At 34.4% G+C, this 17,475-nt stretch overlaps 3 protein-coding genes across 4 annotated transcripts; all 3 read left to right on the top strand.

Annotated features, from left to right (window-relative positions):
- Positions 1-1,323: 1,323 nt before the first annotated feature.
- LOC144548729 (uncharacterized) lies at positions 1,324-2,975 on the top strand. The gene has a single exon (XM_078297454.1). It carries the CDS (start codon positions 1,450-1,452, stop codon positions 2,650-2,652), a length of 1,203 nt encoding a protein of 400 aa, XP_078153580.1. The 5' UTR covers positions 1,324-1,449; the 3' UTR covers positions 2,653-2,975.
- A 6,250-nt stretch (positions 2,976-9,225) lies between these two features.
- On the top strand, positions 9,226-15,129 carry ECB2 (Tetratricopeptide repeat (TPR)-like superfamily protein). Its single transcript, XM_078297361.1, has 2 exons — positions 9,226-11,906; positions 14,370-15,129. Exon 1 carries the CDS (start codon positions 9,261-9,263, stop codon positions 11,829-11,831), a length of 2,571 nt encoding a protein of 856 aa, XP_078153487.1. The 5' UTR covers positions 9,226-9,260; the 3' UTR covers positions 11,832-11,906; positions 14,370-15,129.
- Positions 12,204-15,602, top strand: LOC144548646 (chlorophyll synthase, chloroplastic-like). Of its 2 annotated transcripts, XM_078297362.1 has the most exons (6): positions 12,204-12,709; positions 12,826-12,885; positions 13,081-13,147; positions 13,482-13,558; positions 13,843-13,891; positions 14,043-14,376. In XM_078297362.1, the coding sequence occupies exons 1-5, from the start codon at positions 12,617-12,619 to the stop codon at positions 13,870-13,872; spliced, it is 327 nt and encodes a 108-aa protein (XP_078153488.1). In that variant the 5' UTR covers positions 12,204-12,616; the 3' UTR covers positions 13,873-13,891; positions 14,043-14,376. The 2 variants fall into 2 exon arrangements, with proteins under 2 accessions (XP_078153488.1, XP_078153489.1); XM_078297363.1 differs by lacking the exons at positions 13,843-13,891; positions 14,043-14,376 and adding an exon at positions 15,408-15,602.
- The last annotated feature ends 1,873 nt before the right edge of the window (positions 15,603-17,475 follow it).

The raw sequence follows: 17,475 nt of genomic DNA, 5'->3' as shown, positions 1-17,475 counted from the left end.
TTTTTTCAACTAATCAGTTAATTATTTTCGATTATTTTTTATTAGTCACTTGACAGTATCATATCCGTCCAGCGAACGCACACCGTTATTTACAACACTGCATGCTTAGTAGTCACAGCCAAAATTTGAAAAAAAAAGAAGAAGAAGAAGAAGAAGAAGAAGAAGAAGAAGAAAGAAATAGCTAACTAATAAAGGATAATTTGTTTTTTCATAAGAAAAAAAACTTAATAACATAATGATAAATTTAAATTGACAATATATAATAGGCAAAATATATAACAGTAGAAACAAATAATTGAGTATTGCTTGCCTCCCCTGCTTCAACATTCCTATTATTCCTATTATTCCTATTATAAAAGCCAATTTAAAGACCACACGCAAAAGACGGTCAACTTATCTAATCATAAAATTATATTATTTGATTCTTAATTTCCTCCCACATAAGAAGATTATTAGAATAAAATTAGAAAGTAGATAAGAGTACCGATAATCTAACTCGGATGAGCATTATTATTTTTTCATTTTGTTCTTCTGTGGCGCCAATTTAGGATGCTACCTGTGTAGTATGTACCCAACCAAATCTACATACAAATTATACAAATCCCCTCCCCCTTGAACAAAAGAACCCTTCCTTGTTCTGATCATAGTCACAAGATTCGCGAATTAAATCTAAATAATTCATTTTTTTAGTGATGTCAAATCGAATGCCGAATTATTTGATTGATCGAAGTTTGACCGAGTTAAACTCGAATTAGTTGCGAATTTTACAAAAAATTTCCGAATTTTACGAATTATTCGTGAATTTTTTTCATAGTATTTTTTGTTTTGTTTTTTGTTTTTTGTTTTTTGTTTTTACTCTCTTACAAGACTGAGTATAAGGTTGACCTTGCCGAACCTCTCCGAACCGAACCCATTTTTTTTTTTTTCTTTGTGATCCACTAATAGATTCATTGTACTTAGCCATGTATTATGACTTGTGTTAGACTTGTAACAGATTTCAGTTATGATGTTGTTAGGTTAGTTAGTGAAGCAATTGAGCTAACACAAGTCATAATACATGACTAAGTACAACGAATCTATTATTCACGTAATTCTGAATTATTTTCAAATTATATTCAAATTATTCTTGAATTATAAAATTTTTTTTGAAATCAACAGACCAAATCTGAATAATTCATTTATGAGCATGGTTCTCATCATTGATCAATTGACCATTCATGAGGAGGTGGCCCCCAACGTGTCCCTGCTGAGTGCTGATTGCTGACAATCTCTCTCTCTCTCTCTCTCTCTCTATCTATTAAAACCCCAACCTAACTTCCAAACCCCCCCCCTCACAGCCTCACTCAACCAACCACCACCACTATCATTCACCTCTTTCCCTTTCCCTTTCCTTTTCCCTATCCAAGAGGAAGAGGGGGGGAAAAGAGGAAAAACAAATTTCAATTAAACATGTATCCTCCCTGCCCAACTCCAACCCCTTCCACAAGTACTTCCACTCTGGGCTTCCTCCTCCTACCCTCTGAGCTCCTTCATGAGATCCTCTTCAGGCTTCCTCTTCCCGACCTTCACCGCCTTCGTTCCGTCTCTCATCTCCTCTCTTCTCTTGTTTCATCACCCGACTTCCGTCGTCTCTACCACCTACACTCTTCCCTCTCTTCCTCTTCTTGGCTCTTTCTCCTCTCTCGCCGCCCTCCTCGTGACTACTTCCTCCTCGGCTTCCATTCCCCATCTTCGCTTTGGTCCTTCCGTCTTCCTCTTCGCTCTTTGCCTCGCTTCGATGACCCGTACTTCCTCGCCTCTTCCGGTCCCTTCTTCCTTTTCGCATCCAACCTCCGTCGTGACCTTGTGTCGTTTCATCTTCCATCTTCCTCCCTCCTCCGCTTACCTCTTTCTCCTCTTGGTCCCCGTGGCACCTCCTCTTGGCGCCGCTCCTCTTTAAAGCTCTCTGCTGACCCAACCTCGCATCGCTTCCGTTTCCTCTTCGCAGAGATGTACAACCACTTGCCGTATCTCTTTGAATACCGATCTGATACCAACACCTGGCACGCTTCCGAAGCCATGCCGATCAATTCTGACCGACACTTTTCTCCCGACCCGCTTAACGTGTACCTTCATATGGCACACACCAGTACCGAGTCTCTGGTATTGTGTACCGGGCCCGGAACAAATGGTCCATTGTTGCTCCGACCTAGATTCACCGAAAACCCTTTCGGATCCGATCGGTTGCATGTGCATGGAGACGGAAACATGGTGATAATCAAATCGGTTCCAATTGAAGACGGTTTGGGATCACGGGTTCGGGTTCGCATGCGGGTTTTGATCGGAATCGAATTGTGGGGTATCAGTTCAGATGGTACCGAATGGGTTTTGACATCTAGGGTTTGTAATGAGATGATAGAAGAAGTGAAGAAGCCTTGTGGGGTGATGATGGGTTGCATGGCTGAGAGAGGAGGGGTTGTGAGAGTAGTGCTCATGTCTAACAGTAAAGGAGCTTGGGATCTAGTGTGGCTGTCATATAACCGAGCCAAGTGTGTGTGGAGCTGGGTTCCAGTACCAGATTGTGGTACCAAGGGGTTAAATATGGCTGGAATTGCATTATCTTCCACTTTTTCGAGGTTATGGCCTTCTCCTGCTGGGGAAGCATTCAAGTGAGATATTAAAGATTTTAACAGAGCTGATTATACTTCATACAGAGCACAAGGAATAGAGGCAAAATGAACATGTATGTAATTGGTGCGCTGTATAAGGTGAACTTAGCTCTGTCAATATTTTTACCCCAATTGTGGGGTATGTATATAATTAAGTTGTTGCTACTGAGGGACCTGAGGGAAATGTAAATATAATAAGGGGCTGTTATGAAAATAGCGGTGATGTAGCTCTGAGAAGATTTATTGTTTATTTTGGCGTTATGTGATTGAAGGTGTATGTATGACTTTTGTGTAATTGTAAATATATTGTCTTCTCAATTTCTCCACTAAAATAATTGCTTGTTGATTTTTGAATGGTGATTAGTTAGTGCTTTATTTCTATAAAATTGTATGCATTAAGGACTGCTAAGAATAATAAATTGTTATTACAATGAAACTAAAATCTTATAAATTTTTTTATATATAATTGAGATAATATGAAATACATTCAGCAGTTCAAATTTGTTATTTTTAAGTACAAATGAAATATTGGTGTCGTTTCCAATAAAAAAAAATCATTAGCATTGTATCCCATTATTTAATGATATGTATGTACTAAAAAAGGTAAACTACAAAATAATCTATTGTAGTTCAGTGTCTCAAGCATTGTTGTAAATAACGTATGCAGTTATCGGACGGACAGGGTACTGCCAAAAAGTTAATTGAGAATAATCGAAAATAATCGACTGATTAATCGAGAAAATCCAAAACAGTTTGGTTACTGCCAACGACTAATCAGCCGATTAATCGGTCCAAATGGATATTTTTACAACACTGGTCTCAAAGTAATTGGTTGGTTAATTTTAATATTATTAAGTTAATTTGGATCTCATTGATTATCTAATACGGAATAATTATACCAAATATTGTAGCACTATTACATATGTTCATGTTGGAATTGCAGCTAAATTGGAAAAAAAAATGCTAAGCAATTTCTAGTTTTACATAATTGCTAAATTAGCAATTGATTTAAAAAATTTACGTCAACTATTAATTAGTTTTGTAGTTAATTTGACAATTACATAATGTAAAACTATACTGATAATTAAAAGAGGAAAATTAGAATTAAGAAATTGACTGTGTATGAATTTAACTGAAAATTCATGACAACATGATACTCTTTTTTTTCTCTTTATTTTGAATGAAACTTATACTGTCTCTAGAGCCTTTCAAAATCCATTGAGTTTCATGTTGATACAATCGTTTGCATTACCAATCACATTGTTAAAAGAACCGCCTAGAAGTGAATTTATTGCTAATGCGCAAGGAGTTGGGAGCCGATTTTTTTATTTATATCAAAAAAAAAATTGAATTTTAAAAACTAACTGAACCGGTTGTGAAATTTTAAATCTACCCAAACCGGTTCACGGTTAACCGGACCAAATTTCCGGTTAACGGTTAACCGGACCAAATTTCCGGTTAACGGTTAACCGGACCAAATTTCCGGTTAACGGTTAACCGGACCCTTTGAAATAGTCCGGTTAACCGTTAACCGGAAATTTGGTTTGGGTCCGGTTAACGGTTAACCGGATTTGTGCATTTTCCTTTTTTTTTTTTTTTGTGAAAACAGAAATTTTTTTTTGTTTTTATTTTTTGTATTAAAATATTAGAAATGTTGAATATATTTCTTTGAAAATAGATGGAATACAATATAATTTGTTTTATTAGAAAGACTGCAACAAATAACCCGGATCAATATTTTTCAGATCGGATTTTTCGCGGCTGTAAGAAAAATTAATATATTTCTTTATGTGTTATTGGAAAAAAATAAAAATGCTTAGATTCCGAGTTATTGATCCCGGTTCAAAAGTCACTTTTAGGTAATCTAGAAAATATTATGATCTTTCTATTACATTTAATTTATTAAAAGTTGTATCTATTTTGAGAATTATTTTTGAATAACAATCATTAAATAAATTAAAGTTTTTATTTTTTTTTCAAAATAGATACAACTTTTAATAAATTAAATATATTAGAAAGATCATAATATTTTCTAGATTACTTAGAAGTGACTTTTGAACCGGGATCAATAACTCGGAATCTAAGCATTTTTATTTTTTTTCCAATAACACATAAAGAAATATATTAATTTTTCTTACAGTCGCGAAAAATCCAATCTGAAAAATATTGATCCGGGTTATTTGTTGCAGTCTTTCTAATAAAACAAATTATATTGTATTCCATCTATTTTCAAAGAAATATATTCAACATTTCTAATATTTTAATACAAAAAATAAAAACAAAATTTTTTTTCTGTTTTCACAAAAAAAAAAAAGAAAAAAAAAAAGGAAAATGCACAAATCCGGTTAACGGTTAACCGGACTATTTCAAAGGGTCCGGTTAACCGTTAACCGGAAATTTGGTCCGGTTAACCGTGAACCGGTTTGGGTAGATTTAAAATTTCAGAACCGGTTCAGTTAGTTTTTAAAATTCATTTTTTTTTTTTTTGATATAAATAAAAAAATCGGAGTTGGGAGCGTTCCAAAGGACATTGAATCAATCACACACACATATATATATATACAGGAGTCGTTCAATTTGTATTAAGATTTATAAGAACATTTTCTAATAATATAACATACAAAAGTACAACGGGTAAAATTACATTAAGCAAAATTATTTCAGTTTTGAGAAAGTTTATTTTAATTTCAAAAAAATATTTCAAAACTGACATTGTTCATAAAATTGGTCAATTCAGCTCGCACCAGAACGGTGGCAATCAAATTTATTTGTCAAACAAAATAACTTATGTGCGGTTATTGTCTTTTAATTAAGAGAAAAAAATTAAAATGAGCAAAAAAGAAAAATATTTATTTATAAAGCAAGCACCACATAATAACTTAAATGAACAAAACAGAGAAACACTGATCTCATTATTATCTTTTCGAAAACTTCACTTTTTTTAGCTACTTGCTTAATATTAATTACCTTAGTTTTCTCCAATAATCTAGAAAAGTAAAAGTAAATTATTTTCAACATAAACATATGCAATAGGCTTCATGATAGTTGGTCGATATATAAGGAAATTAGCATGCAATTTTCTAAGATTAATTGGTTTATTTTATATTTCTTTGTATTTATATATAAATGAATATTAGCATATATTTTTGTGTGAATTGAAAATGCCACTTGCATGTTACTAATTGAAAATGCATTTTGCATGTTAGACTTTTGAGTTAGTTCATATAAGCTATATATAAATTTATTTGAAATTATCAATTCTTTCGTTTGTTATCCATTAATTATAATGAGTAGAATACAATAAGACTAATATTTAACGGATAAGAATAAAATAGAATAAAATTATCATACTGAACACAAAAATGAAAAATATCGTCATACAACCTTATACTCATTGACACGTCCGAATATATTGAAACTCCAAACAAGAATTTGGAGATCCTGCAATTCCCTCCTCTGCCTATCTCTCTCCTCTCTATTCTTTTTTTCTCAACAAAGATTTGATGAGAGAGAAGAGAGAAGAGAGAGATAGGCAGAGGATGGGATTGCAGGGTCTTTGAAATTCTGTTTGGAATTTCAACGGATGTAAATTCTTCATTGACACCCTATAAACTTCACTAATCTTCTAGAACATAGTCATAAGATTCTATTCTTTTTTTGTGATGATGAATTAAACAATGAATTATTCGATTGATTGAACTTTGACCGAATTATTCATGAGTAATTTGTGAATTTTACGAATTATTTACAAATATTTTTTTGGCTCCCTTGTGAGACCGAGATTTTCGGTCTGAATTATTCTCAATTATTTTCAAATTATATCTGAATTATTCTCGAATCATGAATTTTTGTCATGCCGAACCAAACTCAAATAATCCATTTGTCACTATGTTATATAATAAAAAAAGGGGGTTTTGGTTTGGTCTATCCATATATAGTTTCATAATCCTTAAATTAAATGATTAAACCTAGTTGTGATATTAATTGGACCGTTCGGTATGAAATTTTTAGTGCAAAGCTTAATTTGTGGGTAGGTATATATGTATGTATATAAGTTGTTTTGCGTCGTTTAGGGGTAATAAACTAATTACTGTGCTACTGAGGGACCTGAGGGAAATGTAAATATAATAAGGGGCTGTTATGAAAATAACGGTATAATTGTTTATTTTGGCGTTATACTAAACTAATTCGAAAGTTTAAAAATTTCACATGTAGACGCATCACACATAAAATAGACGAGTTCCAACGGTATGGATTTGTCATTTGAAACCGATTTGACGGGTTTTGGAGTCAAGCTCACCAAATACTTTGGTGAGCTTAAGAACACCCTAGTTCTACTATATATATATAGAGAGAGAGGTTGGCTAAGATCAAAGTGGTAGTTCTTGAACTTTGGTGCTACCAATTCGTTTTTCAACTTTTAAAGTTCAAAATGTCGATCTGAACCGTTCAAATTGATTTCTATATTAAAATGTGCTTGGAGACTAAATTTTATATTTTTCTGAATTTTTTTACTATTTATTAAGCCACTTTGAAAATCGTTGATCCAACGGTGGGTTAACAAAACAGTAAAATCAAAAGTCACCGTTGGATCAGCGATTTTCAAAGTGGCTTAATAAATAGTAAAAAAATTCAAAAAAATATAAAATTTGGTCTCCAAGCACATTTTAATATAGAGATCAACTTGAACGATTCTGATCGACATTTTGAACTTTGAAAATTGAAAAACGAATTGGTAGCACCAAAGCTCAGGAACTACCACTTCGATCTTAGCCAACCTCTCTATATATATAGTAAAGCTAGGGTGTGATGTGCTCATTAAGAGAGTTTGGTGAGCATAACTCCAAAAGTATATCGGATCGACATCAAACGTTGAATCCAAATCGTTAAAATCCATGTATTTTATGAGTGATGCATATACATGCAAAATTTTAAAAGTTTCGAGTTTATTTGCTACATGGTTAAGCGGTCAAAGAAATAATAAAAATTGAATATATAAAACAACTTATAAATTAACTTAATAAAATATTCATTTCTTTGACCGCTTGACTGTGTAACAAATAAACTCGAAACTTTCAAAATTTTGCATGCATATGCATCACTCAGGAAGCACATGGATTTCAACGGTTTGGATTCAGCGTTTGAAGTCGATCCGATGAACTTTTGAAGTTGTGCTCATCAAACTCTCTTGGTGAGCACATCACACCCTAGCTTTACTCATATATATATATATATATATATATATATATATATATATATATATATATATATATATATGAGGTAGTCTACGGTGAGTTGCGAAGTAAAACGCGTTTCTACTTCACGCTGTATTTTTATTTTGAAAGTCCAAATTACCGATCCGAACCGTTAGATATTTCATCCATTTTGAAATGTACTTGGAGAACAAATTTTACATTTTTTGGAATTTTTTTACTATTTATTAAGCATTTTTAAAAATTGTTGTTTTGCTGTGAACAGTAAAAAAACAGTAAAATTTTCTGGACCATCAGATCAGCGACTTTCAAAATTGCTTAATAAATAGTAAAAAAATTCCAAAAAATGTAAAATTTGGTCTCCAAGCACATTTCAATATGAAGAACAAGATGAACGGTTCGGATCGACGTTTTGAACTTTAAAATCGCAAAATATGAGCGTGAAGTAAAATAGTGATGCATACACATTGCAATGCATGGCTGAGTTTGTGTATTGGACCATAATCTAAAATTAAAAATTCAAATGGCCGATCCAAACCGTTCATCTTGTTCTCCATATTAATATGTGCTTGGAGACCAAATTTTACATTTTTATGAATTTTTTTACTATTTATTAAGTATTTTACAAAATTGTTGATCCAACGGTGGTTGCTGATTTTACTGTTTTGTTAAGCCACCGTTGGATCAACAATTTTGTAAAATACTTAATAAATAGTAAAAAAATTCAGAAAAATGTAAAATTTGGTCTCCAAGCACATATTAATATGGAGAACAAGATGAACGGTTTGGATCGGTCATTTGGATTTTGAATTTTAGATTTATGGTCCAATGCACAAACCCCTCCATGGATTGCAATGCACCATAGCCCATCTCTCTCTCTATATATATATACTTTTGCTGTGATGTCCGTTTGTTTCATGCGTAAAATTTATGGGATTGTTCGGCAACAAGAAATTAAAAACTTAAGAAGCATGTTCGATTGTCTTAATCCGTATATTTATGGAGTTGTTTGACAAGAAGCGCTAAGAAACTGATATTTAGTTGTCTTAATCCGTATATTCACTGGTTGAATCAATAAAACTGTTTTTATAAAAATCAAATTCAGCATACTTTTTTCGTTAGAATATTTAAATTCCGTTCTATTTAAAAAATAAAAAATAAATAAAAAATCTCCGACTGCATAAGGGATCGTGGGTTATTTGTAGTCGTTAGATCAAACAAAATCAACGATCAGATAATCAGGATATATTGGAGCGTGTATGCAGGCTCTACCACCACTCCAGGCTTATCCACAAGACCACAATTCCACAGCCTTCTCTTAAAAGTTTAAACTACCGTTGCGCTGCTAAAACCCTGTTAAAACCTCTCTCCCAAATCATGCCTTCTTCCTCTTCAATCAATGGCACCTCAGCTACTCTCTCGTAACAACCCCTTAAACCCCCACCACCATCTCTCCTTCCCTTCCAAAGTTTATAAACCCAAATTGACAACTTTCCCTCTCATCCCTTCCAAGCCTTCAATCCCTTCCCTTCGCCTCACCTCCACACTAGCTTCCACTCAAGATCAAACCGTCTCATCAAATCCAGACGAAACCATCCGTGCCTTGTGTTTTTTCGGGCAATTGGACAAAGCAATCGACGTGTTTAACTTGTCACAGAATCATAAATTTGAAGAAGACACTTATATCTCTCTTATATTCTTATGTCGGTTGAAACATGCGATTCCGGAAGGTTGCCGGGTTTATGCGCATTTAAGCTCTTCACGTACCCATATCAACCTTCGTGTTGGAAATTGTCTCTTGCATATGTTAACGGGTTTCGAAAAGCTCCTCACTGCCTCCAATGTGTTCACTAAAATGCCTCAGAAAGATGTCTTCTCATGGAATGTCATGGTATGTGCATATGGAAAAACCGGTTTCTTAGTTGAGGCCATTGATTGGTACCAAGGGATGCTTTGGGCATGTGTTAAGCCCGACATTTATACCTTTGCATGTGTTTTGAGATGTTGTGGTGGTTTACCTGACATAAAAATAGGAAAAGTGGTACATGCGCATGTTATTAGATTCGGATTTGGATCAGAAGTGGATGTCTCTAATGCTCTGATTACTATGTATGGTAAATGTGGGGATTTGTTGAAGGCACGCAAGGTGTTTGATGAAATGCCTGTTCGAGATTGCATCTCTTGGAATGCAATGATTAGAGGATATTTTGAGAATTACAAAAATGCAGAGGGAATTGAATTATTCTTGACAATGCTTGAGCGTTCCTTGGAGCCAAGTTTATATGCCTTGACAAGTGTGATCTCCCAATGTGAGTTGGATCTAGGAGAGGCACTTCACGGGTACACCATTAAAACCGGTTTTGCACTGGATGATACAATATGCAACTCTCTTATCAAAATGTACAGCACTTCAACCCGAATGGATAAGGCAGTGAAAGTCTTTTCACGAACAAAAGACAGAAGCCTTATTTCATGGACCGCCATGATATCAGGTTATGAACAAAATGGATTGCCCGGTAAGGCCTTAGATATTTTCTTTCAAATGGAGACAAATAATGTTGCGCCAGATGAGGCCACTATAGCAAGTGTGCTAGCTGCATGTGCATGTCTTGGCCAACTCGATGTCGGTTTAAGGCTACATAAACTAGCCACACGTAAAGGGTTTGAAACCGATAGCAAGGTGGCAAATTCTCTAATATACTTGTATTCAAAATTACAACGCATAGACCAGGCTTTGGAGGTATTCAAAAGGGTGCCAAATAAAGAAGCTGTCCCTTTTAGTACCTTAATATTGGGTTTCAATATTAATCGAAGATATATGGATTCATTAAAGTTTTTTTGTGATATGCACCGGTACGTACAACCAAATGATGCCGCATTTATGGGCGCTCTAGGTGCATGTGCCGAACTTAGTGCCGCTATGTGTGGCAAGGAGATCCATGCTAGGGTATTGCGGGTTGGATTCGGGTTTGACGGATGCTTAGCTAACTCCATCTTGGCTATGTATGCAAAATGTGGTAGGATGGATAATGCATGGTCTCAATTTTGCATCATGCGTGGATGGAATGATGCCGTCTCATGGAATATCATGATCATGGGACACGCATGCCTTGGTGAAGCGACTCAGGCTATTAAACTGTTTAATAAGATGATAAGGCATGATAGAGTTAAACCTGATGATGTTACCTTTCTCTCACTATTGTGTGCATGTAGTCGCTCAAATATGGTTGTCAAAGGGCGTGAGTATTTTTCCATTATGACCCAAAAGTATTCAATTATTCCTAATATCAGGCATTATGGGTGCATGGTACATTTGTTAAGCCGTGCCGGTTTATTGGATGAAGCCCGGAAGTTCATAGAAGAGATGCCGATCAAACCTAATGCTTCTGTTTGGGCCGCTTTGTTGGATGGTTGTAGAATCCACAGCAGATTAGATCTTGGTGAATTTGCGGCTAAGTTTTTGTTCGAATTGGCCCCTGAAAATGTTGGGTATCTCTTACTATGTTGTAAATTTTATGCTGATTTAGAGAGGTGGGATGGGGTGGATAGAGTGAGAAAAATGATGAGAAAGAAAGGACTCGAGACGAATCCGGGTTGCAGCTGGATCGAGGTCAAGGGGTCAATACATGCTTTTCTTACACAAGATAACTCTCACCCGCAAATAAAGGAGATTCAGACTGTGCTTAACGGGTTGTACAAGAGGATAACGGATAATGGGTTTGACCCAGTACAGAATGGCTCTGACAAGGATGATGTGTTGTGTGGGCATAGCGAGAGGTCAGCACTTGCTTTCGGGCTTATAAATAGCGTACCCGGTACACCCGTTAAGGTAACGAAAAATCTCTATATGTGTGGAGAGTGTCATCGGTTTGTGAAGTTGGTAACAAGGTTTGTCAGAAGGGAAATTGTGGTACGGGATACGGAGAATTTTCACCAGTTCAAGGATGGCATATGTAGTTGTGGTGGTTAAGAATTTTTTTGTGGGATAAAGTGGCCTAAATTAAGGGGCATTAGAGGTATTAGCAATTAGATGAAAAATAATTAGGTTTTCTCTAGCATTGCTTCTCCCTAATGGAATTAGGTTTGAGTGTCATTCCAAGAAACTGTATCAATGTTAAAATAAATGGAAGATAGATATTGATTTAACTATGCTAATTCTTTCAAGTAATGATGCTTGTGTAGTAAACCTCCATTTATTTATTTTTTATTTTGCTATAATGTGCTTGTTGATATTGTGTAGGCCAATTTAAACTGGTAAATAACCTGAAAATGTATCATACCTAGACCAAAACTACATTTTTCTGTGTTTTTGCCTTTTGGAAACCAGTTTGGTACAGGTAGATGAACCAATCTCAGTGTACATTCTGGATGTAATTGTAGTGGAATGCATGTAAATACACTGATTTTACCGACTGTCAGTTGCTTATTACCAGTACTTAGCTTGATGGGTTCGGTTTGGTACCAGTAAAAAATGAAAAACAAATGAACTCAGTCCATCAGATGTGTATCAAAGTTTCTATTATGAGCTGGTACATTCTGGTACTTAGCCTGAGCAGCATGGTATTATCTAATACATAATTTAATGAACTGTTTATTTGTTAAGTACAGCTTAAACAAAATGGATGGATAAGAAAATTTTGCTTTGGGTGCCAGTTATATCAGTTTACCATAATATTATCCTATTATACTCTAGCATTATCAAAAGCAGTAACTTAAGATACAAACATTCAAGAAAGTTATATATTCTATCAAAAAATGAATGAATTATGTAGGTGGGCTGGTCAAGCTTTGTTTGGTACACTCACGCCAGACATTATAGTTCTCACACTGCTTTATAGCATTGCTGGGGTATTTTATTTTTTGCCCTTTACTTGTCTTTATGTATTTTGTGCATTAATAATTAAAAATTTCTAATTTTTGGTATCTCTCTCTTTTTTTTTTCTTTTTCTTTTTTTTTAATGTAGCTAGGGATTGCCATTAATGAATTCAAAAGCATTGAAGGCGATAGAATTCTTGGCCTCCAGGTTTTATATCTTTTGTGACACTGTTTTCTTTCTTATTATTTTATTAGGTACTATGAAAGTTATACAGCTTCGCACATGTTATTCAATCAAAGTGTAATATATATTTGTGCATACATGATGTATGTCTGTGTTATTTACTACTTTTTCATTCTGTGCATTTGAATGGGCTTGTTCTGATTTTTTTTTTTTCTGCAGTCGTTGCCAGTAGCTTTTGGAGTTGAACCGGTCAAATGGATTTTTTTTACTCAGCTCTCCATTGCAGGTACTTAAAATTAATACCATGCCCTATCACGTGAGGTACGGCACGTGATTGGCACACATTCCGTGACATAACTGATCACATCGTGACATTTTTTACATCCCTACCTGACATGCTTTGAGTTATTTCCAGTCCTATTTGAAATCAGCAAGGTATTGATTTTCTTGTTTGAGTTAGTTTGAGGAATTATCATACAGGACTAGAGAATCATGCTAGTCAGGTTGTAAACTGAAGTATTACACACACACACACACATATATATTTCATTTGCAAGGGCCTTTGTAAAATTTTGAAGGTTTGGATAATATAATAATTGTACCAATGTTTAATTTTTAAGCTGACTTGCTTGGATCTGGCAAACCATATTACGCATTAGCCCTTCTAGGTCTGATACTACCACAAGTGTATTTCCAGGTATAATACCTCACGCCGTATTGCTTTTCTTTGTTCCTAAAGTCATGCCGAGTATGTACCGGCTGGCTAATACCAAACCACTATACGGGAAGTAAGCAGCGCAGTATCGGTCATTAATAAAAAATGTGAAATTTAAACCGAAACTCTGTATGGTTTTGTTTCAAATTGTTCAGGTCTGTTCAGAATCCACATCAGAGATGACAGGTGTAGTGCTCAGACCTTTGGTTCTTTTTGTAGTCAGAAATATGAAAAAATTATGTTTAACCTTTCTATTATGCTTGCAGTTGAAATACTTTTTTGAAGGATCTGGTTAAATATGATGTGAAATATCAGGTACAAATTCTGCATAAAACAATTAAATTTTTTGCTTGTAAGCATCTGCTTAATTAGGATGTCGTGTGAAAATTATTCCAAGATGTCATTTCTAATCAAATGTGCTTTTGTTATTATAAATTTTGATGTATGAATTTTATCTGAATTTCAGGCAAGTGCCCAACAATTCCTTGTACTGGGTCTTTTAATGACTGTTTTGGCCACAAGCCATTAGAACAATTTCTAGTACCATAGTGTAATTTGTAGTTGTTAGCTTGTGTAATTTGTGGCAGTTAAGAGTTTTTTTGTGGGATAAAGTGGCCTAAATTAAGGGGCCATAATAAGTATTAGCAATTAGATTAAAATCAATTGAGACTTCAGATATAATGCTGCCTGTTTCGTTTGGTTTATAATTGCCGAAGGTCTGGAAGGGACCTTACCATCATGCTGAGCAACATCGATTTTTGACACGGAGCAAAATTTGAAGCGCTTACTCCAGGTTTTCTCTAGCATTGCTTCTCCCGAAATGGAATTAGGTTTGAGTGTTTTAACTGTCATTCCAAGAAAATGCAGCAAATCTTGTCTTAGAATTTGCAATTATTCTCACTCTGACAACTGTTGTTACGAAACCCTACCACCATTAAAATAAATGGAAGATGGATATTGATTAACTGTGCAAATTCTTTCAAGAAATGATGCTTGTGAAGTATACTCCAACTAATTTGTTTGATATAATGCGCTTGTTGATATTGTGTGCGCCAATTTTAAACTGGTAATGTCCTGATATGTACCATACCTAGACCCGAAACTATTTTTTTTCTGGGTTTTGCCATTTGGAAACCAGTTTGGTACCATTAACACCATTGTGTAGTTTCACTAAAAGAAAGAGCAAATTTCATGTATACCCCTCCAAAATCTCGGAATTACGTATTTTCCCCTTCAAAATTCATAATACCATATTTACCCTTCTAAATTTCAAAGAATCACAAACTTTTCTATTAAAACTCATTTAATAGACACACAAGCATATGTCTAAATTTATTGATTTTTCTATTAAAACTCATTTAAATATATATATATAAAGTACTCATTTTACCCTTTATTAAAAAAAATAAAAAAAATATGTACCATGTTAAAGAGAAGTATTTAATCCTCTCATTTAAAGGAATGAGAGGGTGTTTGGGGGCGTTAGCATTCACCGGAGAGCAGTGGCACAGAGAGCTTTGCACGAGGGGAGGATGTGGATCTGGTACTGTTAGAGGGTTTCAAGTGGAAATGAGAGGATCATACAGGGGATACCGGTACAGGTTTTGTACAGTAACTGGTTTTAGATGCTCTGTAACATAGGTCTTTTTGGAATGTAACATTTAGAGCCTGAATGTAACATAGGTTTTGTACAGTAACATAGGTCTTTTTGGTACAGGTTTTGTCCCTGAATGTAACATAGGTCTTTTCTTCCAAATCAGAACTCCCCATTTCACTATTAATGGCATTTAGAGCCTCTCAGGCTCTACATATTTCTTTGAACCATTTGCAGGAAGCCCCCTGGATCTGATAATCATTCCTAAATGCAACATATTTCTTCAAAACACATTTCTTCATTTTGTAGGGAGCTATCGGTAAAACGTGATAAGCTTGTCAGAAAAATAGTCTGATGTTATTTGATTACCAAAAGCACCTAAGAAGATATGAAAGATTTTTATATATATTTTGTCATTACATTTATAAATTTGGTCACATTGAGTATTTCAATTTTTCTTATGCTCATAATTGAAAATGGTATCAGTTGATCAAGTAGGTACAGATAAACGCAAACAGATGCTTATAAAATTCTAATTTTGACTATGCTTATAAACAATTCCAATTTTAAGTGGTCAAGTTACAGAAAAAGAAATAGATGCTTTGGTACCATTATAACATTGTATAGTTTCACTAAAAGAAAAATAAGAAGACTAGACTTGGACTGTAAACTGCACATAACAAGGAGACCTTCTTTACGGGCTAATGGAACTATCTAGGCCCAAATATTTTTCAATGTTCAAATAATGTATTCTTACATAAATCTGTTCGGATTAGTATAGATGTTATAATAAGTATTCAGAACCTAATGCCATACAATTAGAGGTGGTAAAAAAATTCATAGATCGTGGCTCGATCGTGATTCATACCTGATTCGCTTGCTAACAGCTCGTTTGTTATTGGACAACCAGCTCGCTACTAATTCAGTTCATAATTAACAAGTTCAAATTGGGGTTTAACTTGCTCATGAGTTAGCTTGGCTAGGTATCAATTTGTGAATTTGTATGAATTTGTGTACATTTGATACTGTCCAACTTGGTTTAGCTTGATTCAAAAGGTTTGTAAAATTTATTTTCTTCTTAAAACAAATCTAGTCAGACCCAGTAAGCTAGCTCGTGACGATTTCAAGCTAAAATTTCAGCTCAGACCTCTAAAATCAACTCACTCGTGACTCGGACGAGCCAGCTCATAACGAGTTTAAGCTAGACTCAACTCATGACAAGCCAACTTGTTACCACCCAACATGATACAATTTTCTTTTCTCTTCGATTTGGAAATAACTTGATAGAGATAAACTCTTATCTTGTATTCTAATGAGGGGATAATCTTATCTCTTGATATTAGCAAACTATACTTGGAAGAATAAAAGGGACATGAAATGTGTATACGATTGTAATTGTGTCCCATTTTAGATTGAAATTTATTCAATTGTAGCTCGTGACTCATACCTGATTTGTTTACTAATAGTTTATTTGTTATTGGACCAAATTGTTAACGAGCCAACTCGCTACTAGTTCGGTTCATAATTAACGATTTCAAATTGGAGTTTAATTTGCTCGTGAGTTAGCTCAGCTAGGTATCAATTTGTGAATTTGTGTGCATTTTATATTGTCCAGCTCGGTCTAGCTTGATTTAGCTTGGTCCAAAAGATTTGTAGGATTTATTTTCTTCTTAAAATAAGATTTAGTCAGACTCAACAAGCTAGTTTGTAATGATTTCAAGCTGAAATTTCAGTTCAGACCTCTAAAATTAGCTCACTTGTAACTCGGACGATCCAGCTCGTAACGAGTTTAAACTAGACCCAACTCATGATGAACTAGCTCGTTGCCACCCCAACATGATACAATTTTATTTTCTCTCCGATTTGGAAATAACTTGAAAGAGATAAACTCTTATCTTGTATTCAAGTGAGGGGATAATCTTATCTCTTGATATTAGCAAACTATACTTGGAAGAATAAAAGGGACATGAAATGTGTCCCATTTTAGATTGAAATTTATTCAATTTTAACTCCAAACATATTAAAATTTGATAAATCAATATATAATGATTGGCGATCATAATCCTGTTTTGATATGACTTAAATATGAACTAGACCCGCTTTTCTTGGGATTTTTTTTATCAATAGAAATTATTATTAAATAATATAGGGAAACGGAAAGTGGCTGGAATTTTTAATAGCATAGATGGATTCGAAAAAAAAATTGGCTCCAAACATGAAATTGAATTTTATTTTTTAATCCAAAACATTTTATTCTATTTCAGCTACTCTTTATGTTTCATAAGAATCTCAACTAACAGTGCAC

Source organism: Carex rostrata, chromosome 33 (genome assembly GCF_964058835.1).
Source record: "Carex rostrata chromosome 33, lpCarRost1.2, whole genome shotgun sequence".
Lineage (NCBI taxonomy): Eukaryota > Viridiplantae > Streptophyta > Magnoliopsida > Poales > Cyperaceae > Carex > Carex rostrata.
The sequence above is the reverse complement of the archived record's forward strand: the minus strand, read 5'-3'. Positions and strand labels throughout refer to the sequence as shown.

Bases quoted from the DNA above. Each gene is read 5' to 3' on its own strand.
- ECB2 (XM_078297361.1), top strand. From the start codon at position 9,261: ATGGCACCTCAGCTACTCTCTCGTAACAACCCCTTAAACCCCCACCAC.
- LOC144548729 (XM_078297454.1), top strand. From the start codon at position 1,450: ATGTATCCTCCCTGCCCAACTCCAACCCCTTCCACAAGTACTTCCACT.
- LOC144548646 (XM_078297362.1), top strand. From the start codon at position 12,617: ATGAATGAATTATGTAGGTGGGCTGGTCAAGCTTTGTTTGGTACACTC. The intron at 12,886-13,080 runs GTTTTATATCTT...TTTTTTCTGCAG, and splicing joins ATAGAATTCTTGGCCTCCAG to TCGTTGCCAGTAGCTTTTGG. The intron at 13,559-13,842 runs GTATAATACCTC...TTATGCTTGCAG, and splicing joins TACCACAAGTGTATTTCCAG to TTGAAATACTTTTTTGAAGG.